A 22,438-nucleotide genomic window follows, 5' to 3' on the forward strand; every position below is an offset into this window, starting at 1 on the left:
CATGCTCATTGCCCCCAACATACTGGTGTCAAAGTGTCATGTAAAGTACCATGTACAAAATCCTAGTAATGTCAACTCAGTACTTAATCTTTCTGAGGAAAATGCAGTAAGTTCCACGAAGTTTACTGGGTGAGCTGTCAAAGCATCAGAGGAGATCTTAAAAGCAACAGTTTCCTTTCAGCTGCGTGCAGATATTAAAAATCCCAAGGCACTTCTGTAACTGTAGGGGTCTGGCCTGCTGTCCTCAGCCAAAACTGCCCCTTCCCACCCTTATATACCATGTGCCACTCTCCACGACAATGCTATACCAACCATCAGATTTTGTGAAACTTTTGCCCATTTTTAGAACCAAACTGAATCTTTTTGATAATCTGAAGTGTTTGGGAAGTTTAGACTTGAAATTAGACAAAGGATTCTAACCATCAGAGGAGTGAACTTTTGGAATAGCCTTCCAAAGGAAGCAGTGGGGGCAAAAGATTTATCTGGCTTTAAGATTAAACTCGATACATTTATGGAGGAGATGGTATGATGGGATAACATGATTTTAGTAATTAATTGATCTTTAAGTATTCATGGTAAATAGGCCTAATGGCCTGTGATGGGATGTTAGATGGGGTGGGATCTGAGTTACCCAGGAAAGAATTTTCTGTAGTATCTGACTGGTGAATCTTGCCCATACACTCAGGGTTTAGCTGATCACCATATTTGGGGTCGGGAAGGAATTTTCCTCCAGGGCAGATTGGAAGAGGCCCTGGAGATTTTTTGCCTTCCTCTGTGGCATGGGGCACGGGTCACTTGCTGGAGGATTCTCTGCTCCTTGAAGTCTTTAAACCACGATTTGAGGACTTCAATAGCTCAGACATAGGTGACAGGTTTTTCGCAGGAGTGGGTGGGTGAGATTCTGTGGCCTGCGTTGTGCAGGAGGTCAGACTAGATGATCATCATGGTCCCTTCTGACCTTAGTGTCTATGAATCTCTCTCCCATTTCCAAATTCTGACTGGAATCAATAGAAGTCTCACAGGACAGCCTGCTCTTGTGAAATTCACAGCCCAATTCTGCATACTTAAAAGGTCAAAATAGTTCTGAGAAGCACTCATTTTGGTAAGGATTGGGTGGGCTACCTCACTCTGAACTTTTTGAGGTTCCTCATCACTATTCAGAATGAAACTCCTCTTAGTTCTTTGCATTAGTTGACATCCTATATTCTAATAGTTGATGAGATGGTAAAATAATAAAACAGTCCCTTGAATTCTGCTGTATTGTATTGCCTGACTTGTTCAAGAGTTGTATTTTCAGATGTAAGTAAATCAATAATCTTCAAAACCCTGACACTTGCATATTTCCTAGCCCAGTTCAACCCTAGCAGAGGAAAAAATGTGTTCCAGTTATTTTGCACTTCTTTCCAAGTCGTCGATGTAACACGGATGAAAAAAGCCTGAAGATGGCATTTCCTCATCTACCTGTTTGTGGTTTATTTTTTGGCATGGATGCCTGGATATATTTATAAACCCTATTTAAAAAAAAATGACGAGCCACAAAGTTGGTAAACAATAGATCAACATTACTTAGATTTGGTAAATACAGCTTGCAGTTTTATCTCTCTCTCTCCACACGCATACTTTGCCTGAAGAAGCAAGTTTAGCGGAAATGAAATAATGTCTGCTAACAATCTATGTTTTCTTGTGTGTTTTTTTTTTAAAAAAAAAAAGTTATAAGCCTTCTCTTATTAAGGCAGTCATCTACATAACTACTATTCCAAGCAATAAATTGTTAAGGATTAACCTGCAAGGTTTCAAATGATGTCAAATTCTGAGAACCAAGCATGAATATTTGCTAACAGATCCAATTTGCTCACAGCACTCCCTGATACCCTTTTCTGTTGTGGGCTACTGGGAGAAGAAACAAAAAAATCCTGCCAAACTCTCCCACAGACAATAGAGGCCACTCCTCCTGCTATGTAGCTGCCTCTCCAATATTTTCACTGCTTCCTCTACCAGTTTCCCCCTTTTCCTCAGGAACAGCCAAGAAGCATAGCATAGTAAGGAAATGGAGGGAAGGAAAGCTGAGAACTAGAAGGCCTCATTTACCCACAATAAGCCCTCAGCAGCTTCAGCCCCACACATGGCATAGGGGTGGTTAAGGAGAGGTTGGTGGGCGGAATCCTTACAGGGAGGGATGAAAAGGTCAAATCATTCATCACCTCCAAAAGGAAATTTGCCTACTAGTTGCCACCTATCCTCTCTCCAGATATGTCCAAGGGAATAACAAGAAACCATCCACTTCCTCAGAAAGACAACAATAGGTAGAGATGAGGCAGAGCCCATTGACAGAAGAGGTGATTCAGTGGGGATTGGTACTGGACATAGTTGGGATTTATATAAATTCAGAAGAGCATCCAAATTTAAGACAGTTGTAAAGGAGTCTCTTAAGGTTTGTCTCTTCAATGACTGGAGAACATGTCCACACCCAGTTACTTGCATTGTGTGCCTCCGGCACAGATCCTAGTTCCTTGCTTCTTACAAGGGACCTCTATCCCTTGCGGCCTTCTTAAGTCTCTCTCTGGCAGTTTGCGGTTCTTCCTGTAGGGTTGGGGTGAAGATCTCCTGGATGAGAGTTCCCCCTGTGGCTCCAGGAGTCAGGCCAGCAGTCTACTGCTTTGCAAACACGCTCCTTCCCCTCACCTGACTGCTGTTTCCTCCCTTTTACAGGCCTCCTGCCTATCATGAGTAACTGACAAAGCCGGAGGGGTGGGGAAAGCCCTGCCCCCAGGGCCTCTCTGGCACCTTTCTCATCAGCAAGAGGTCCATACACCCCATCACAACACCTGTCCAAATTGATCCCAAAATCTGAACAGCAGAGTGTGACACATGGCCAGAAAGCGTTAAACATCCTGTAAAACAAAATGACTCAAATTCAACCGTTAAAGATGTGTGGGGAGAGAATGTTTGTGTTTTTACATATATATGGGTAGTGGTCAACAATGTAATCAACAGTCCCTGTCTATGCTGTATTCTGATAATTCAGAGATCAAAAGAACATCCTAGCATTTAAATGAATTGTAAATGCAGGATATCACTGTATTCATCTCTCTTTGAAATGTACAGCAAATTATCTGTGAATGGTGGAAAAACAGGCAGTTGCCTTATGTTAATTGGTAGAGCTAAGTACTGGTGATGGAACCGCTTCAAAGTTGTCCTAATTACCTATTGTTCCCCAAGGTACTGCGATTTGTCAAAGGCGGCTTGAAACTGTATAAAAGATCCCTGGGTCCTGATCCTGTTTATCTCAAATCTGCTTAAGCTTCATCAGGGGAAGTTTGAGTAGCAAGATGAGATCCCAGTTAAGTTGGTACACCCTGGATATGATACTGGACATTGGACTATAACCTATGGACTAAATTCTAAAAGAACTCTTTGCAACTACAAAGAATCTCTGCTATGAATCTCAACCTCAAGAATTGAACTCATGTCTGTATATATATTGATCTTTTAACCATACTCTCTCCCTTTTCTTTTTTAATAAATTTTAATTTAGTTAACAAGAATTGGCTGTAGCGTGATTTTGGGTAAAATCTGGAATATTCATTAACCTGGGAGGTAATGTGTCCGATCCTTTGGGATTGGTAGAACCTTTTCTTTTATATGATGAAATAAGATTTTCAGAAATCTTCATCATATTTGACTTGTGTACCTGGATGAAGGCCTGAGGCTGGGTTACTTTAAGGGAACTGTGTTGTTGGTTTCTGGGCAACTGGTGAGGTAATAAAGAAGCTGTATTCTGCTGGCTTGGTAAATTTAAGTATTGAAATATCCACCAGCCTTGAGGATTGACTGCCCCATTCCTTGTAGTTCACCCTGAGTGACCTCAGCTGGCCCCCACTGGGATCCCAGGTCACACACAACTTCTCCCACCATAGGTTATATATGGGCATTTTTGCTTCCCCAGTTCCAATACAGATGGCCAGTTGAGCACCCACTCTGACATGGGTGTCTGTGTCAAGTTATCATCAAGTACTGACAAGTGTCAAAATGCAGAACTGTGTGGCTGTTGGGTATACTAAGATGATTTAAAACATTTTGGAAATTTTCAGTTTAGAGACCAAATATTTCTATACAGTTAACCTAATTTCACCAGCATCCACAGGAAAGGTTATTGTCACCCCAGGCCTAATAGGACAATTCTCTCTGGATACATTTTCAAATGCTGGCAACTATGCAAGCTTTACAAAATAAATCAATAAATAAGGAGGTTACTCCTTAGGTTCCCCTGAGTTTGTTTAATTTTAGAAACAGAGCAAACAAATTAAAAAATCTCTAAATTATCCATTTCCAAATTAAAACCATACTATGGGCTGCAGCTTGCCAACTTCCAAACTGCGTAGTTGAAAAGTATGCTTATGAGAATATAAAAAGTTTTTACCATTTCAACTGACCCATCTTTCGGATAATACAACAGTTCGTAACGTCGAAAGAGTGAAGCGTTTGGGTCATACCATTCTGCAATGAAAGCAAATCTGTCGTCTTGACTCTGGAAAAGAAGCAGTCATACACAGAATCATTGCATTAAATTTATTTCCCAAATGAAAACACACTAGTGAACATGCTTCAGCATTGTGAATAAGAGCACTACTATCTGCTCACCAAGGGTGACAGCATCATTTAACTTCTGAATCGACTTTGATCTCAAAGGAAGCCTCTTAGAAACGTGGAGTTGGCCTTCTAAATAACTATGATCAAAACATATTGTTCTAGTCTTGCCTACACTACAAAAAAATCAATCATGTTGAGAGGTCCAGTTACAACACAGCTACCGTCAAATTCGAGTTCAGTCCCACCTACAATGCATGATGGAACCGTTAGGGAGGCAATTTCATCCTCTCAATTTTCTGAGGTCAAACTCATCTGGGCCTGCTACCTTGCCCACTTTCAATTGCTATAAAATGTTTATCTGCTGATAACTAACCACAGAACCTTTCCAAATTTCACAACATAGCCTAGAGGAAAACATATCCTTCTCTTGGTGGTGGTGACAATGAACGACACCTTATAATACAAAGATAAATTCACTCAGGCTAGGGAAATATTAGTAAAAAGAAAAGGAGTACTTGTGGCACCTTAGAGACTAACCAATTTATTAGAGCATAAGCTTTCGTGAGCTACAGCTCACTTCATCAGATGCATATCATGGAAACTGCAGCAGACTTTATATATACACAGAGAATATGAACCAATACCTCCTCCCACCCCACTGTCCTGCTGGTAATAGCTTATCTAAAGTGATCATCAGGTGGGCCATTTCCAGCACAAATCCACACAAGAGATCCACTTCCTGGACACTACAGTGCTAATAAACAATGGTCACATAAACACCACCCTATACCGGAAACCTACTGACCGCTATTCCTACCTGCATGCCTCCAGCTTTCACCCTGACCACACCACACGATCCATCGTCTACAGCCAAGCTCTGCGATACAACCGCATTTGCTCCAACCCCTCAGACAGAGACAAACACCTACAAGATCTCTGTCAAGCTTTCTTACAACTACAATACCCACCTGCAGAAGTAAAGAAACAGATTGATAGAGCCAGAAGAGTTCCCAGAAGTTACCTACTACAGGACAGGCCTAACAAAGAAAATAACAGAACGCCACTAGCCGTCACCTTCAGCCCCCAACTAAAACCCCTCCAACGCATTATTAAGGATCTACAACCTATCCTAAGGGATGACCCAACACTCTCACAAATCTTGGGAGACAGGCCAGTCCTTGCCTACAGACAGCCCCGCAACCTGAAGCAAATACTCACCAACAACCACATACCACACAACAGAACCACTAACCCAGGAACTTATCCTTGCAACAAAGCCCGTTGCCAATTGTGCCCACATATCTATTCAGGGGACACCATCACAGGGCCTAATAACATCAGCCACACTATCAGAGGCTCGTTCACCTGCACATCCACCAATGTGATATATGCCATCGTGTGCCAGCAATGCCCCTCTGCCATGTACATTGGTCAAACTGGACAGTCTCTACGTAAAAGAATAAATGGACACAAATCAGATGTCAAGAATTATAACATTCATAAACCAGTCGGAGAACACTTCAATCTCTCTGGTCACGCAATCACAGACATGAAGGTCGCTATCTTAAAACAAAAAAACTTCAAATCCAGACTCCAGCGAGAAACTGCTGAATTGGAATTCATTTGCAAATTGGATACTATTAATTTAGGCTTAAATAGAGACTGGGAGTGGCTAAGTCATTATGCAAGGTAGCCTGTTTCCTCTTGTTTTTTCCTACCCCCCCCCCCAGATGTTCTGGTTTAACTTGGATTTAAACTTGAAGAGTGGTCAGTTTGGATGAGCTATTACCAGCAGGAGAGTGAGTTTGTGTATGTATGGGGGTGGGGGGATGTGAGAACCTGGATTTGTGCAGGAAATAGCCCAACTTGATTGTCATGCACATTGTGTAAAGAGTTGTCACTTTGGATGGGCTATCACCAGCAGGAGAGTGAATTTGTGTGGGGGGGGTGGAGGGTGAGAAAACCTGGATTTGTGCTGGAAATGGCCCACCTGATGATCACTTTAGATAAGCTATTACCAGCAGGACAGTGGGGTGGGAGGAGGTATTGGTTCATATTCTCTGTGTATATATAAAGTCTGCTGCAGTTTCCACGATATGCATCTGATGAAGTGAGCTGTAGCTCACGAAAGCTTATGCTCTAATAAATTGGTTAGTCTCTAAGGTGCCACAAGTACTCCTTTTCTTTTTGCGAATACAGACTAACACGGCTGTTACTCTGAAACCTGGAAATATTAGTGTAATCTATAACTTAATCTCTTACTATCTGTAAGAGGCCTGTGCACCTCAGCCCCATCTATAACTAATTTCCTATGAGTGGGCAGGGATAGCCAGGTTACAACATTTCTGAAATTAACCAAATTTAGCTGGATGTGCGGGACTTCATCACTGCTCACAATCTTACCCATTTGAGCCCTTGGATCCAAGGAACTGGAGAAAGGAAAAGAGTCTTGAACGTTTTCCAGAACATAGGTAGACCTCAATTTTGAGATGTTGGCACTAGATGATTTTCAGAGGTGGCAATGACAGTCCCTCTAGCACCTGACTGGCTCAATGTGGCAGCCTCACCAAAAGTGGGTCCAGAAGGATGCCTTAGGTTGAATCTGGCATTGAAGGTTTGATTTGCTCACTGAGGAGGTTTAGAAGTGAAAGACCCTCCTTCATTAAGAAGGCTTGGAGCCAGGTTTGTATTTCTATACTGACTCAGGGTGTGAAAATCTGACCGCAAATCAGGAGAATGAGCAAGAAGAATGGCATTGCCAGGCACATGAGGCACTAGCTGTGCACAGACTCCAGTAAAAAGGAAAGACAAAATGCACACCTCAAACCTTGGCCTGTGGGTTTGCTGTAAAGCCCAGAACAAAGACAATGCCAGTTTGGGATTCAAACTGCACAATGATGTGGGAAGAGTCTCAAACGAACCTAAACTACCTAAAAACCTAACTACCAAGAACTATTTACAGATAAAATATTGGCAAGAAGTCTGGTTTAAAACCTAACTCCAGAGACAGAGAGGTTCCTATGTCCATAGCTGGTTGCCAAAAGGAAGAAACTGAGGTGCTTTGGATTGCACGGATATTTTATAACTTCAGCTCTGAATGTTTAGTACTGTGAAAGGGCAATACCAAAGGGTGCTGCTTTCTAAAAGTTTCAGAGTTCTCGTGCCGGTGGACACATGCTACAAGTGGAAATATGCAGAGGCCACCCTACGGTAAGTGGTAACACTTCGTCACAACTGTTTACCAGTTCTGTAGTCCAACAATGGTAATAAGATGATCAGTTTGCTACTACCGGGGGGGAAACAAAGAGAAACCTGCAGGCATTTCATATGCTTCTTCAAATGATTATTTTATTTTTACTTCATAAATAAAGTATTTTTAACAAACATTTGGAATTGCAGGGGATGTTGGATGCTGTTTGATTAGTTATACAGTTTCAATTCAACACTGCTAGAGACAGACCTGAATTAAAACCCGAGAGCTATACATCCCTGAACTTTGGGGAAATTCGGGTCTAGATTCTGGGGCTCAACCATTGCTCTCTAACATAAATGCTTCCAAACTCTGTGCATAACTGGATAAGAACATTGCAACTCAGTCCAATCTCTGAACAATGCAAATATTTACAATAAATAGAAATTCAGAACTACAATAAACTGATCCTCCCCCAAGTACTCACCCCCATCCCTGCCCCTCTCCCCTACCCCGCCCCTGAGCCCCATTCCAACCTTTTTGAGCTTTCTACATCGATAAGAAGCAACAGTTCTACTGTTGCTCAGTTGATACTGGTAAAAGAACATGTCCTTTAAATAGTCAGCAGACTGAAACAGCTGATGGTATTCAAACAAAGTAGCTTAGTGCAAGTCATTTCCCACTGCTGCAAAATGTGTTATGTATTGCGTCATTGTGTCTCGTATTACATCCAGCCTTCAGAGGAAAGCTCTTCCTAGTCAACTGGTTTAAACAAAAAATAAGTGCTTCTAAATTGCCAATATAAGAGGATGGGTAACTGAATGTCATTACCATCTGATGTGTGTCAGTATTCCCTGTGAAATAAGTTGTCAGTTTTATTCCGGTTCCAAGTGGACAGATGTCCACTAACTGTCTCCCTCATTTGCATTCTCAGTAGAAAAGACATGAACTGCACTCCCCTCTCACCATTAGAGTAGTCCCTCTACTTTAAGGTTGAGACATGTTAGAGGAAAGCTTGCACACACTGCCACTGCTTGTGTGATTCTCGCTCCATGGAACAGAGATCTTCCAACTCCAAGGCTGTCGAGCCTGCACTTCTCACTCCCCCCACATGCACATTTGTGTTTTCCTTTTGACAGCCCTATGCCTTTGTTTTTAATGTCTCTCATTTAGTTCATCACTATTCCTTTTCGGCCTCTACTTCTGGGAGAAGGGGGAGCATGTTTCAAGGATCCCACCCCTCTAGAAAGCTCAAACAGGCCATCCCCTTTCACTTTTATACACTTTTTGAAGTCTAACACACATATATATCATATAAAAGATTAAGATTTTCAAGTTGGCACTACGTAGGAATTAACTTTCAAATTTTGGAAAACAGTGGCATTTCAGTTGTGTCAAACACTGCCCTCTAAGCAGTGGAACAGAATAAATGCATATCAGCTTCTAGAGCAGTGCAGAAGCGTGAAGGGTCTGGTCCTGCTCCTGCTCCTACTTCTACTTAAGTCAAGGATAAATTGTCCCAAGAGGAAGGTCATTAGACTGCTGCATGTGGGCCAGAAACTATCAGCATTAAAGAAAATGATCACTGGTAGGCAATTTGCTGCATTTATATTTTTTTTCCCCTCCTGCTCCCAAGACAGCATGATGTGATGTCCCTATTGGGACATCACTGCTAATGCTACTAAGTGTTAGATACTGAAAATACAATCCAGACAACAAAGCTAGCACTTTAGAAGCTGGCCAGTGGCAGCATATGTACAGCTAGACACAAAAAACATTACTAGGATCTAAGGCAGCGTCTCTCAAATGCGGCCACCATGGCCACATGAGTGCCACCAGGGGCTTTTCTTGTGGCCACAGCCTCCTGGGCTGTGATTGTGGTGGGGAAGAGGCAAAGTAGCAGCCATTCCCGCTCCCTGTTGCTCCTGGATGCCCTACCTTGGTGCTGACACCTGGGGCACAATGCGGAAGGACCAGGCAGCTGGTGAGTTCCCACCTTCCCAGGGGCAGTGGGGCTCAGGCTTTGGGCTTCAGCCCTGGGGTGATAGGCTCTGGCCGAGAGGTTTCAGGCTCAATCCCCAGGCTCCAGCTGCGCAGTGGCAGGCCCCAGGCTCCAGCTGCAGGGCTTCAGGCTCCAGCCCTGCACTGTCTCCCCCACTTGTCACCCTACCCCCATCCAGGGCTTAAAATTTGTCCCCAGGCTTGGCAGGACTGAGTAAATCTGCTGTGAAAAGTAATACTTGTATGTTTGTTAATATCACTTTTCACAGCAGACTTACGAGCTAGCAATAAATACATTACAATGATTTGGACGTGTATATGTGCATATTTGTGTTTTTCCTAAAGCTGATTAACTATTTTAGGAAAAAGTGAGAGTGTGGTCATCAGCAAGAGTTGTTGGCCACACTCTGAGGCCACCAAAAAAATTGTTCTGAGAACCCCTGACCTAAGGCTTCAATTCAGCAAGCCATTTAAGCAGAGGTTTAAATCCCAGCAAATTCAATGGGATTTAAAGATGAACCTCAGCACGTTACTGAATCAGGTCCTAATATGAGAAGCAATGGGAAAGAATGAGATAATGAAGAATAATTCCACAACTAAACTACATTATCGAGTTTGCAGCTTTGTTTTCAAAAACATATGAGGAGTGTAGTATTGTAGACCGTGTTGTCGAACAGAGAGAGCCCTGGACTGGGACTCAGGAGACCTGAATTGTGTTCCCAGCTCTGACACTAACTGCTGAGTGACCTTGAGCACTCATCTCACCTCTCTATGGCTCAGTTTCCCCACCTGGAAAATGGGGTTAATGATACAGATCGCCTCTGTAAAGTACTTTGTGCTCTACTGATGAAAAGTGTCATATAAGAACTAGGTATTATTTATTAACCCTTTAACACTCTATAGTGATGCTGGAAAGAGAACAAATAAACTTGCTCGAATAATTTGCTCGAGTCGAAGCAGGACAAGTCACTTTATAGTTTAGGTTGCAGTGAATTTCCATGTGGCCTTCTTTGAACATCCTTTACCATGTTGTTTTGATTCTTAAACAAACAGTGCCAGTTTTAACAGCTGAATAATGATCTATGAATAAGAACAAACAGTAAAGTCACATGGTTATTAATCAGAGCCATCTTTGTATTAATACTGCACATAGCTGTATCTTTCATTACTGCAGGTCTGTAAAATAAATTAGTCACTAGAGATATGTTGCCAATTTTCATTTTACTACAACCCTGAAAATTTCCACCTCAAGTTTCCTCAGGCAAATGAATTTTTAACAATAAAAAAAATAAAAAAAAAATAGATTTTTCATTATAGTCATCAGCATCTTCATGGGGAAGTTGAGCAAATCAACTTTTTGCCTGGACTGGTCAATTTAAATGAGAATTCTGCAAGCTATTTCAACCTGATATTGATTTTAAAGTGCCTGAAGTAAATTGTATAAAATTTTGAACAGGTTGTCTATTAATCATTTATATTTATTATTCAGCAGATATTTATTGCTGGCCATCATTGGTTGTTCAGCTGAATGGCAAAAATGACTATCCCTCAGCATGCATCTTTAACACAGTGCCCACGGCAAGGAAAAAAAGTAATTTTGGTTTGAAAAAAATCACAAGCACTCCCTCACAAAAGAGACTCATTTACAAGTTTAGGAAGCACAGGGTAAAGAACAATTTGAAAGAATTAACATTATTTTAAGGATAGGAAACAGTAAGAGCTAACAGCTCCCTAAAATAACAAAATGGAAATAACGAAGCTTTATCAGCGGTCAGGATTACAATTGCTTCTGTGCATACTACACATAAAATTGTCATGAAGAAGACATGGGGGTTAGATAGGGGGCGGGAGCCGGGCCATGCCTGGCTGTATGGAGAGGCACAGCCTCCCCTAACCGGCCCTCCATACAATTTCAGAAACCCGATGTGGCCCTCAGGCCAAAAAGTTTGCCCGCCCCTGATTTAGCTAATAGCATAGAATACACTTCTAAAGTTTGCAGACAATACCAAGCTGAAAGGGGTTGCAAGTGCTTTGGAGGATAGGATTAAAATTCAAAATGATCTGGACTAACTGGAGAAATGCTCTAAAGTAAATAGGATGAAATTCAATAAAGGACAAATGCAAAGTGCTCCACTTAGGAAGGAACAATCACTTGCACACATACAAAATAGGAAATGACTGTCCAGGAAGGAGTACTGCGGAAAGGGATCTGGGGGTCATAGTGAATCACAAGCTAAATGTGAGTGAACAGTGTAACACTGTTGCAAAAAAACTAAGCAAACATCATTCTGGAGTGTATTAGCAGGAGTGTTGTAAGCCAGACATGAGAAGTAATTCTTTTGCTCTACTTCGTGCACCGCGCTGATTAGGCCTCAGCTGGAGTATTGTGTCCAGTTCTGGGCGCTACATTTCAGGAAGAATGTGGACAAACTGGGGAAAGTCCAGAGAAGAGCAACAAAAACGATTAAAGGTCTAGAAAACATGACCTATGAAGGAAACTGGGTTTGTTTAGTCTGGAGAAGAGAAGAGGGGACATGCTAAAAGTTTTCAAGTACATAATAGGTTGTTACAAGGAGGAGGGAGCAAAATTGTTCTCCTTAACCTACAAGGATAGGACAAGAAGCAAGGGGCTTAAATTGCAGCAAGGGCAGTTTAGGTTGGACATTAGAAAAAACTCCCTGTCAGGGTGGTTAAGCACTGGAATAAATTGCCTAGGGAGGTTGTGGAAACTCCATCATAGGTGTTTGTCTAATCTTAAAAACCTCCAGTCAGGGATGGTTCAGATCAGTGGCTCTCAACCAGGACTCTGATTTGTTTTGCGTACCTCCAAGTTTCACCTCACCCAAAAACTACTTGCTTACAAAATCAGACATAAAAATATAGAAGTGTCACAGCACACTATTACTGAAAAATTGCTTTCTTTCTCATTTTTAGCATATATTATAAAGTAAGTCAATTGGAATATACATATTGTGCTTACATTTCAGTGTAGAGAGTAGTATAAACAAGTCATTGTCCCTATGAAATTTTAGTTTGTACTGATTTCACTAGTGCATTTTATGGAGCTTGTTGTAAAACTAGGCAAACATCAGTTGATGTAGTCCCTGGATGACATCTATGTACCCCCAGAGATGTGTGTACCTCTGGTTGAGAATCACTGGTCTAGAGAATACTTAGTCCTGCCATGAGTGCAGGGGACTGGACTAGATGACCTCTCGAGGTCCCTTCCAGTCCTATGATTGTTCTGAAGACTGAAATCCTCTATCTACAGAGAAAGTACAGCGTGGGCCACTTGCTCCGCAACAGTCCCATCAGTGTGCTTCAAACCCTGACCTGGAGGAGACCCTGTAGAGATGAGAGGAGTGTTCACCATTCATAGCCAATCCTTGGCTTCTGTCGGGATTCCCCAAAAGGGGGTTAATTTACGTGAACTCTCGTTCCAAAGGGATTAGACAGAGACAACCACCAATTTATTTCACACAGCCCTCCAAACTTCTAACAGATAGCAGTAACTTTAAGTCATTACTGATCTGGATTAGATTTGACTTGGTGTCCTATACACAAAAGGTTTCACAGCTTTTAACCAATCCCTAAAGCCATGCAGTCGTCCTATGAAATATTTTAAATGATTTAGGTAAAAGGTGACATCAATTAGTTGTGAACAGTTCAAGTAAAAACTATTCAGGTAACCCTACATATTTCTCTCTACTTCTCAAAACAAAATTCTCACTTTTTTTAGCCCTTTTAATAATTTCTACTCCACATTCCAAACACACACCATTGCAAAAAAAAAAAAATTTTTTATAACATCTGTTACCACCCTTTTGTAATTCACCAGTAAAACCCAATGGTACAATGAGGACTACTACTCATGATTTTCCCATCAAGGAAACCTTGTTATAGTTATGACAACAAAATTGTGTAGGTGCTTTACAATCGCATACTAATAGTCTTAGGTTCTCTATATCTATTAAGGTACTTAAACTGCCCTCTACTCTTAATATCCAAAGGCTTCCAAAGACAAAATCCTGGCCCCATTGAAGTTAATGGAAGTTTTACCACTGGCCTCAATGGTGCCAGGATTTCACCCATGGTATTTAAAGACAAAGAAAAAGATTTATTTTTTCCCACTCTGTGGGAAAAATCACTTGTTTAGTTGATAGGTTTTGCTTGTTTATATTTACGTACGTGTATGTGAGAGTGAGTGGATGGGTTTGTTGTGTGACTGTGTGCACACATGATGAATTTATTGAGAGAAATATAAATTAAAACCACAAATCTTGCACTTAGTTCTCAGAGTGGTGAAGCCAATGGTCATTGTTAGCTTGAGTGGGACTAACTTGCACAGTCTAGGTTCATCTCTTGTGAAAGTTCTATTTCTTGCACTGACTGGTTGAAAGTCTCATCGTCCCAGTGAAATGCAATTATCATGGAAGGTCACGGTCACAGACAAAGAGGTAGTGAGGAACAATCCCAAAGAGGGCTTTCCAGATTAGGATAGGGCTCTGCATTCCCTGTGAAGCCAGTACAGAGAGTTGAGTACCAGGAGGTTATGTTCACAATGGGCCACAATCTTGTAGCCAGTCAGGGGAAAGCATTCCTTGCCATCATGGCCATTTGGGTATCCAGCATCATTAGTGTGTCCAAAATGATGCCATGGCTATGAATTGTTGTTTTGCTCCAAGAGCACATATGATCCATAATGGGGGATGTTACATTGGGGGCAGGTTCCACAAAGCACTTTATTCTTTATACCAACATCACCTCAGTATTTCTTGGGTTCATCTTTAGGAGTAACACTACTCTGCAGATCCTGTTCACCTTTATCTTGTGCCCTGGTATTGCATGGGACAGAATGGGACAGATTTTGGTTTCAAAAGCATCAGTGCAAATACAGACCAACTTAATTGGCCCAACAGGTATTACTTTGCCTTTGTAAATGCAATGTTACTAAATTCATTACCATTGAATGTCATTTTTATTATACTTTGTCCATCTATAACACCTGAAAAACAAGGCTCTCAAGCTTTATAACATTAATACATTATCCCTGACAACACATCTGGGATGTATTATACCCATTTTATAGATGGAGAAACTGAAGCCCAAAGAGGGTAAGTGCTTGGTCCAACTCTCACTGGGAATAGTATCAGGCCTTAAGTGACCTGTCCACGGTCACACAGCAAGTCAGTGGTAGAGTTGGGAATAGAAATCAGATCTCCTGATTCATAATCTCCTGCATTCCTTGGAGCCCCTTATTAAAATGTCACCACCAAACTGAATAGAAAGGAGGGGTGATTTTCCAACCTGTGATGGAATTGATCCCTCTCAGACTAGTGTTAAATCATCTCTGGGAGGAATGATTTATCCCTGGGGCTCTCAAACCCACTGACGGAGAGCATTTTTTTGCCTTTGGAATGAGCCACAATGCCCCAAGTAACAAATATTTTCCCACATGAAGATACCTTAAACCACCACACGCCCTTCAAGCTACAAAAGCTGAGCTCTGAGCTATACTATCAACATACTCAGTATATTTTTCAGGCGCTATATAAAAACATTTCCAAGTGTGCTTACTAGATGCTATTGCTCCTCTCCTTTATTAGGCTGTAGCAGTGAGAAATGTTCTTTCAAAATGGGAAAAACAAAATACTGGATTCCCCAGTCCCTGATCCCTGTTTTCTGAAGGCACATGCACTCTTGGGCTTATCACAGGCTAACAGAGGAAAAACGCATACAATCCCCTTCTTATAATATTGACAATACAGCTTTGCTTCTAAGATCTTATCTTTTATGTCCCTTGCTCTTTGTCCATTAAACAGACAATTCTGTCCCATCAGCAAATATAAGGTTACTGTTTCTTGTCCTGATGGTTTATAGATCACAAAAAATATAATGCTTTGTGCAGTAACCTTTGTGATTCACAACTGCATTGGTGGGAACAGTTATCTCTACTTTCGCTACTTATCAGTCTCCATGTACTATGACCCCTTCAATTCCGGCTTAGCAACTATCTCATGTGGGACACTATCAGAAAGTTTCTCAATATTGGAAAAGAGTGCAGTACTATATAACACTGCAGTGAGTGTATCTTCCAGTTTTATTACATTTCCAGTCTCTTTTCTGTTCGTATTGGTTACCTGGAACTTCACCTTGTGTGAAATATTTGACACCAGTCCATTCTCTCTTCTACCTACATTTATCCATTTGGCAGTCAAGAGAATACTATCAGGTTATAAGAGACTGATTTTTTGTCTGTTGCTCCCCAAACCCCCTTATCCAGTTATCTTCAAATAGGGACAGCGTTAACAGGAATCAAAAGGCTTGTTGTAACTCTCATTGAAGCAATGGAAAGATTCCCATAGACTTCAGTGGAAACTGGATTAGGTCCAAAATCTCCATTTTAATGTTCTGATGGCTGTATTTCTTTTACTCTCTGCTGTGGGAAAGCCCTGAACATAAAAGTAGAGACATAGAAATCAGCTGCTTCTTGGAAATTGCTATGTGCTGCAGCAGCAGCAGCACCCCAAGAGCAGGGGACAAGTCTCCCACTGTAGAAGTGTTCTATTTTTCAAATGAAGAGAAATTCAATTCCCAAATGCAAAGTTTCATACTTTTTCTAAATAGTATAAGCAATTTGCAATTAAGGGAATTCTCCCATTTGGAATTACTTATAACAACATGACTTATAATCATCAATACAGTATTTCAAACTTGACTTGAATAATGTGCCAATGGAGCCTGACCTTTTCAAAATGTATACTGCCTAAATATGTGATGAGATGAGAAGCAGCCAGGATGCAGAATTTTGCCTGCAAACAATTTTAAAAAAAATATTTGGCACAGACACATGCAATTTCAAATTTCTCATTCACAGTGGGATATCCTTGTTGTTGTTATTAGTTTAATGTTCAATCTTGACTGATCTTGGAACATGGCTAATACACACAGAAAAAACTGCTGAAGGGGGCTTCCTGGAATTCACTTGTTAAAATTCTTCCAACAAATTAAAGGGAAGGTTTCCTCACCTCTGATGGAATTCCTACCCTAGTCCCCAAGCCATGCCAGACAACTTGTTCTTGGGGCAAAATAAAAATACTTCAGAAGAGCAGTACTATTGCCTTTGAAATAGATGAGATTGTATCTTTTGCTTTTTGATACTTTTCTTCCTCCTTTAATTTCCCCTGGGAAGATACCTGTAGGCTCTCCTAAAAGGTCTCCACTCACTTCCTCTTTTTCAATTTACACAAAGTAAGGATCATGCTACACTATCAATATATACTTGGTGTATATTTCAGGAACAAAACAAACACTTCCAGAAAATATAAGTTTGTCATGTCCTGTTGCCTCCTTCCTTGGCAGCAGTTTATTAATAGAGTATTGTTTAAATAGGATAATAAATAAATAGATTCCTCAGCTCTGTCTACAGGATCAGACCCTGTACCAGGCTAGGAAGGATTTCTTTTTTTTAATTGGCAGATGTTGGTAAACATCAATTTCACTGCACATACACAAACCAACAAAAATATTTCCATCAATAATCTAAATATACAGATAGGCAGAGTAAGGAAAATGCTGCTTGAGAACTTAGAGTAAAATTCCAATGATTTATACTTTTGAATTAGGCTTGTTAAAAATAGATTAGCAGACGAATAGGGCAACCAGGTATGATTTGTTGATTTAAAGATACTTACTTTGTATATTTTTACCTGTGAAGTTGACAATTTGTATTTTAATGGGTTATATACAGCTTTAGCATTTTAAATCTCAGCATCTACTGTCATTAAATAATTGTCTGACATCCCCCATAATTTCCAGCAACTGTGAAAACTTAAATCGATAAAAATAGAAAAAATGCTTAATAGTCAAAATTGGTATTACAAATCAAAATCAAACAAAAATAAAAATTGAATGCCGCTAAGCCTACCTATAACAGATCAAAACAGAGAACATAACCACTTCATAATAAAATAAAATCATCATGATAAAAAAGAATGTGTTGTTGTTTTGAACAGAGATGCTTTAGGTTGAGCATATTATACTGATCTCCAAATAGAAGGCTGAAGTGAAGGACCCTTCTTTGGGAGCATTATTACTCAGTATCAGCCTAAATGGATCTTTTTGTGGATGTGTTTTCAGCCTCTAAAAGATGACTAAGTCTTCGTAGTAGAGAGACAAAGCGAATGAGGTAATATCTTTTATTGCAGTGGCTCTCAAGCTTTCCAGATTACTGTACCCTTTTCAGGAGTCTGATTGGTCTTGTGTACCCCAAGTTTCACCTTAAAAAATCAGACATAAAAATATCAAAGCATTACAGCACATTATTACTGAAAAATTGCTCACTTTCTCATTTTTACCATATAATTATAAAATAAATCAACTGGAATGTAAATATTGTACTTACATTTCAGTGTATGGTATAAACAAGTATAAGCAGTATAAACAAGTCACTGTCTGCATGAAATTTGAGTTTATACCGACTTCGTTAGTGCTTTTTCTGTAGCCTGTTGTAAAACTAGGCAAATATCTAGATGAACTGATGTACCCCTTAGAAGACCGCTGCATACCTCCAGGGGTATGTGTACCTCTGGTTGAGAACCACTGTTTTATTGGACCAACTTCTGCTGGTGAGAGAGACACACCTTCGAGCCTACAAAGAGCTCTGAAGAACCTCGAAAGCTTCTCTCTCACCAACGGAAGTTGGTCCAATAAAAAAATATTTTTTACCTCACCCTCCTTTTCTCTCCAAAATCCTGTGACCAACACAGCTACAACACTACTGCCTATAAGCCTTCCTGTGAATGACAAAGAACCATTCCTCCAGCTGGGAAATCACAAAGTATTAATTCTCTAAAAATGCCTAGTACATTAACCAATTGAAATTGCATCACCTAATGAAACATCTATGAGTCAACTACCAATTCAGATCAGGCCCCTCCTACTACGGTGCTTCAGCGCCGGGAAGAGAAGGTTGCTGACAGATTACCTACAGCCTCTTGAAGAATGTTCATGACCCAAAGGCAGAGCTAAAACCACCTTCCCCAAAAGTAGCATCATTCATGCATACTCTTCCCAAGCATGCCCTAGGAGTAAAGCTCATCCTTCCCCCAGAGGGTCCACAATCACCCTTCTAGCAAGACCCACAAGTAATAGCCTTGGACCGCTGGAAGCAGAGGTGTTACTAGCCTTTCTCCATGGCTCTTCTCCAGCAGGGTGCCATCTGCCTTGCCTTTTAGTAATGTTGAGCAGGCCAGTCCCACAGTCCCAGAAACAGTAAGCTCAACAGCCTTCTGCCCTCTTGCAGCCAGGTGAAGTGAACTCAAAGGAGACGTGCAACACGTCAGTGGGAAAGCAAAGGAACAGAACCTAGGGGTGCTAATTCCACTCATTCCCAGCCCTCACTGCTAGATCATACTGACTCTCTACATCAGGGGTTGGCATCCTTTCAGAAGCGGTGTGCCGAGTCTTCATTTATTCACTCTAATTTAAGGTTTTATGTGCCAGTAATACATGTTAACGTTTTTAGAAGGTCTCTTTCTATAAGTCTACAATGTATAACTAAACTATTGTTGTATGTAAAGTAAATAAGGTTTTTAAAATGTTTAAGAAGCTTCATTTAAAATTAAATTAAAATGCAGAGCCCCCCAGACCAGTGGCCAGGACCCGGGCAGTGTGAGTGCCACTGAAAATCAGCTTACGTGCCGCCTTTGGCACGCGTGCCATAGGTTGCCTACCCCTGCTCTACATGCATCCAAAGGTAATATTAATAAAATATTCATCACATCCCTAGTTCTCACTGCAAAGTCTGAAGTCAAATCTCAACTTTGGATATTCTAATAATTTTTAGAGCAACGCATTAGGTCACCATAAACACCATCTCTCTATTTGGGGTATTGCAGGCCCAACATTGCAGGTTACTTGTTTCATTATTTTGTTGTGTGTAAGAATTTAGACCATTGGAATAAAATATAGACTTTTAATTGGCTATTAAAGGTGGTCACATTTAACCATAGATCTAGGAGCATTTCCCCTCTGTTTAATGACAAACTGACAAAATAGGACATGAACTTCCCCCTCCCTTCAGCCTGCCCTCCCTTCACCTCTTACAATTCTTGCTTCCTCTTCCTGTCACAGATGCAAAAGTTTCTCATCTGCTCTCCTCCTCTAGCCTCCCACTTGCACCAATGATCCCACCCCACCTCCTGATCTCCCTGGGACCCACACTCATTCCCTCCCTTACTCTTCTCCTTAACCTTTCACTCTCTTCTGGCTCCTTCCCTTCCCAAAACAAGAATGCTTTAATCTCTCCCATCTTAAAAATACCCACCCTTGACCCCACTTGCGTCTCTAACTATCATCTGATCTCCCCGCTCCCTTTCATCTCTAAGTTCATTAAATGTGCTGTGTGGAGCTCCTCTCCTCCAATTCCATCCTATACCTTTTCCAATGACGCTTCCAGCCCCTTGCATTCAACTGAAACCACTCTTCCCAAAGTCTCTAATGTCCTCCTCCTAGCTAAAGCTCACACCAGTACTCCAGCTTCACCCTCCTTAACTTGCCATCTGCTTTTGACACCATCGACCAGGCTATTCTTCAAATGTTGTCCTCTCTTGGCTTCTGAAACTCTGACCTCTCCTGGTTCTCCTTCCTCTCTAATTGCTCCTTCAGTGGATTGTCCTCAGCCACCTTCCAACCTTCTCCGCATGTTCCACAGGACTCGGTCCTTGATCCCGTTCTTTTCTCATGCTACATCTTGTCTCTGGATATTCTCATCCAGAAAAACAAAGTCAACCACCATCTTTATGCTTATGATTCACAGATCTACCAATATATCTTCTCAAGACCTGTCTTTTTGGACCAAACTGAACTCTCGGCCAGTCTCGGACATCTTGTGATGTCTAGCCATTACTGCTCGCTCAGCACAGCCAAAACAGCTCATTCTTCCCCCCTAAACCACCCCACTACCTTTTTTCTCAATCACTGCGGACACCACCATTTTACCTGTCCCAGCCAGCCCAAACTGGGGAAACTAATGATCCAGCCAGTGGACCAAATTTGGTGATGAATCTTGGTCACGTGCCACCTGAGGCACATTGCACATATGCTAAGACTACAGGCCCATAACCTGGGTATCATCTTTGACTCAGACCTCTCTTTCGAGAGCCTCACATTCAAGATGTGTCTAAATGTTGCCAATTCTTTTTTAACAACATTTTTAAGATACCACCTTTCGTATCCATCCACACAGCTAAAACTCTCATCATCCCACAACTCAATTACTGCAACCTCCTTCTCTCTGGCCTTGACATATACAATCTTGCCCTGCTCATATCCATTCACAATGCTGCTACAAAAATCATTTTCCTACCCCATTGCTTTGACCATGTCACACCTTATTTGAATCTGTCCAGTCTCCCCCTTCCCTATTGCATCAAAAACAAGCTGCTCGTGTTCACTTTCACATTCTATCCCCACTCAACCTATCATCTTTCATTTGCTACTGAGCTGTTGACTTCCACCTCCAGTTGGCCTTTGATGCCAGTCTCCATCACCCACTTGTTAGGTTTTTCTTCCATTGTTTCCTTGTACTCCCCTATCTGTCTGTATCAGTCTGTCATCTCATCTTATGCTAAGGACTTGTCTATACAGAGAGTTAGTCCAAGCTGGGGTGGAAATACAGTACACTAGCTGCTGCACAGTAACTGGCCATGTGGACCTTGATACCACACACTAAAAGTTCCACAGCATGATTTGATCTACTGCTGTTTCAAACAGCAAGGTGCACATGGGCGACTTAGGGCATGGCAGGCTAGAGAGCTGTAGATTTACACCCCAGCTTGCCACACATTAAGTCTCCATATAGACATGCCCTTAGATGCAAACTCTGGGACAGGGCCTGTCTTTCTGTTCTCTGTTTGTACAGTATCTAGCACAATGAGTCCTGGTCTATGACTGGGAGCCCTAGGCACTACAGTAATGCAAATAATTATAATAATAAATCACAATAAATGAGGCAATCAGAATCCCAGGTGGCTATCCTACAAAGTTGAAGAGACAGCAAAATTATATAAAATACCAGGACTTGGAATCTTTAAAAAAATGGCATGGAAAATAATAAAGCAAAGAATAGAAACAGAACATGTCAAGTTAAGCTACATTAAAAATGCCAAAGCACCACCTGGGAATAAAGTTCTACCCCTTGTCAAGGTTCCTTCCCCACTCTGAATTCTAGGGTACAGATGTGGGGACCTGCACGAAAGACCCTCTAAGCTTATTCTTAACAGCTTAAGTTAAAACTTCCTCAAGGTACAAACTTTGCCTTGTCCTTGAACCCTATTCTGCCACCACCAAGCATGTTAAACAAAGAACAGAGGAAGAGCCCACTTTGAAACGTTTTTCCCCCAAAATATCCCCCCAAGCCCTACACCCCCTTTCCTGGGGAAGGCTTGATAAAAATCCTCACCAATTTGCATAGGTGAACACAGACCCAAACCCTTGGATCTTAAGAACAAGGAAAAAACAATCAGGATCTTAAAAGAAGAATTTTAATTGAAGAAAAAGTAAAAAAATCACCTCTGTAAAATCAGGATGCTAACTACCTTACAAGGTAATCAGATTCAAAACACAGAGAATCCCTCTAGGCAAAACCTTAAGTTA

The 22,438-nt window shown here is 41.2% G+C and overlaps 1 protein-coding gene across 2 annotated transcripts in view; it reads right to left on the reverse strand.

The window, feature by feature from the left end:
* NME7 (NME/NM23 family member 7) overlaps positions 1-22,438 on the reverse strand; it is a 178,575-nt gene that overhangs the window by 134,123 nt on the left and 22,014 nt on the right. Inside the window, exon 2 of one of the 2 annotated variants that reach the window (XM_084616050.1) lies at positions 4,421-4,528. The exons of the other annotated variant lie outside the window; for it this stretch is intronic. Coding sequence (XP_084472176.1) covers positions 4,421-4,528 — 108 coding nt within the window. The remainder of the gene's footprint in view (positions 1-4,420; positions 4,529-22,438) is intronic. 2 annotated transcript variants of the gene reach the window in all.

Source organism: Lepidochelys olivacea (genome assembly GCF_965140295.1).
Source record: "Lepidochelys olivacea isolate rLepOli2 genome assembly, chromosome: 1".
Lineage (NCBI taxonomy): Eukaryota > Metazoa > Chordata > Testudines > Cheloniidae > Lepidochelys > Lepidochelys olivacea.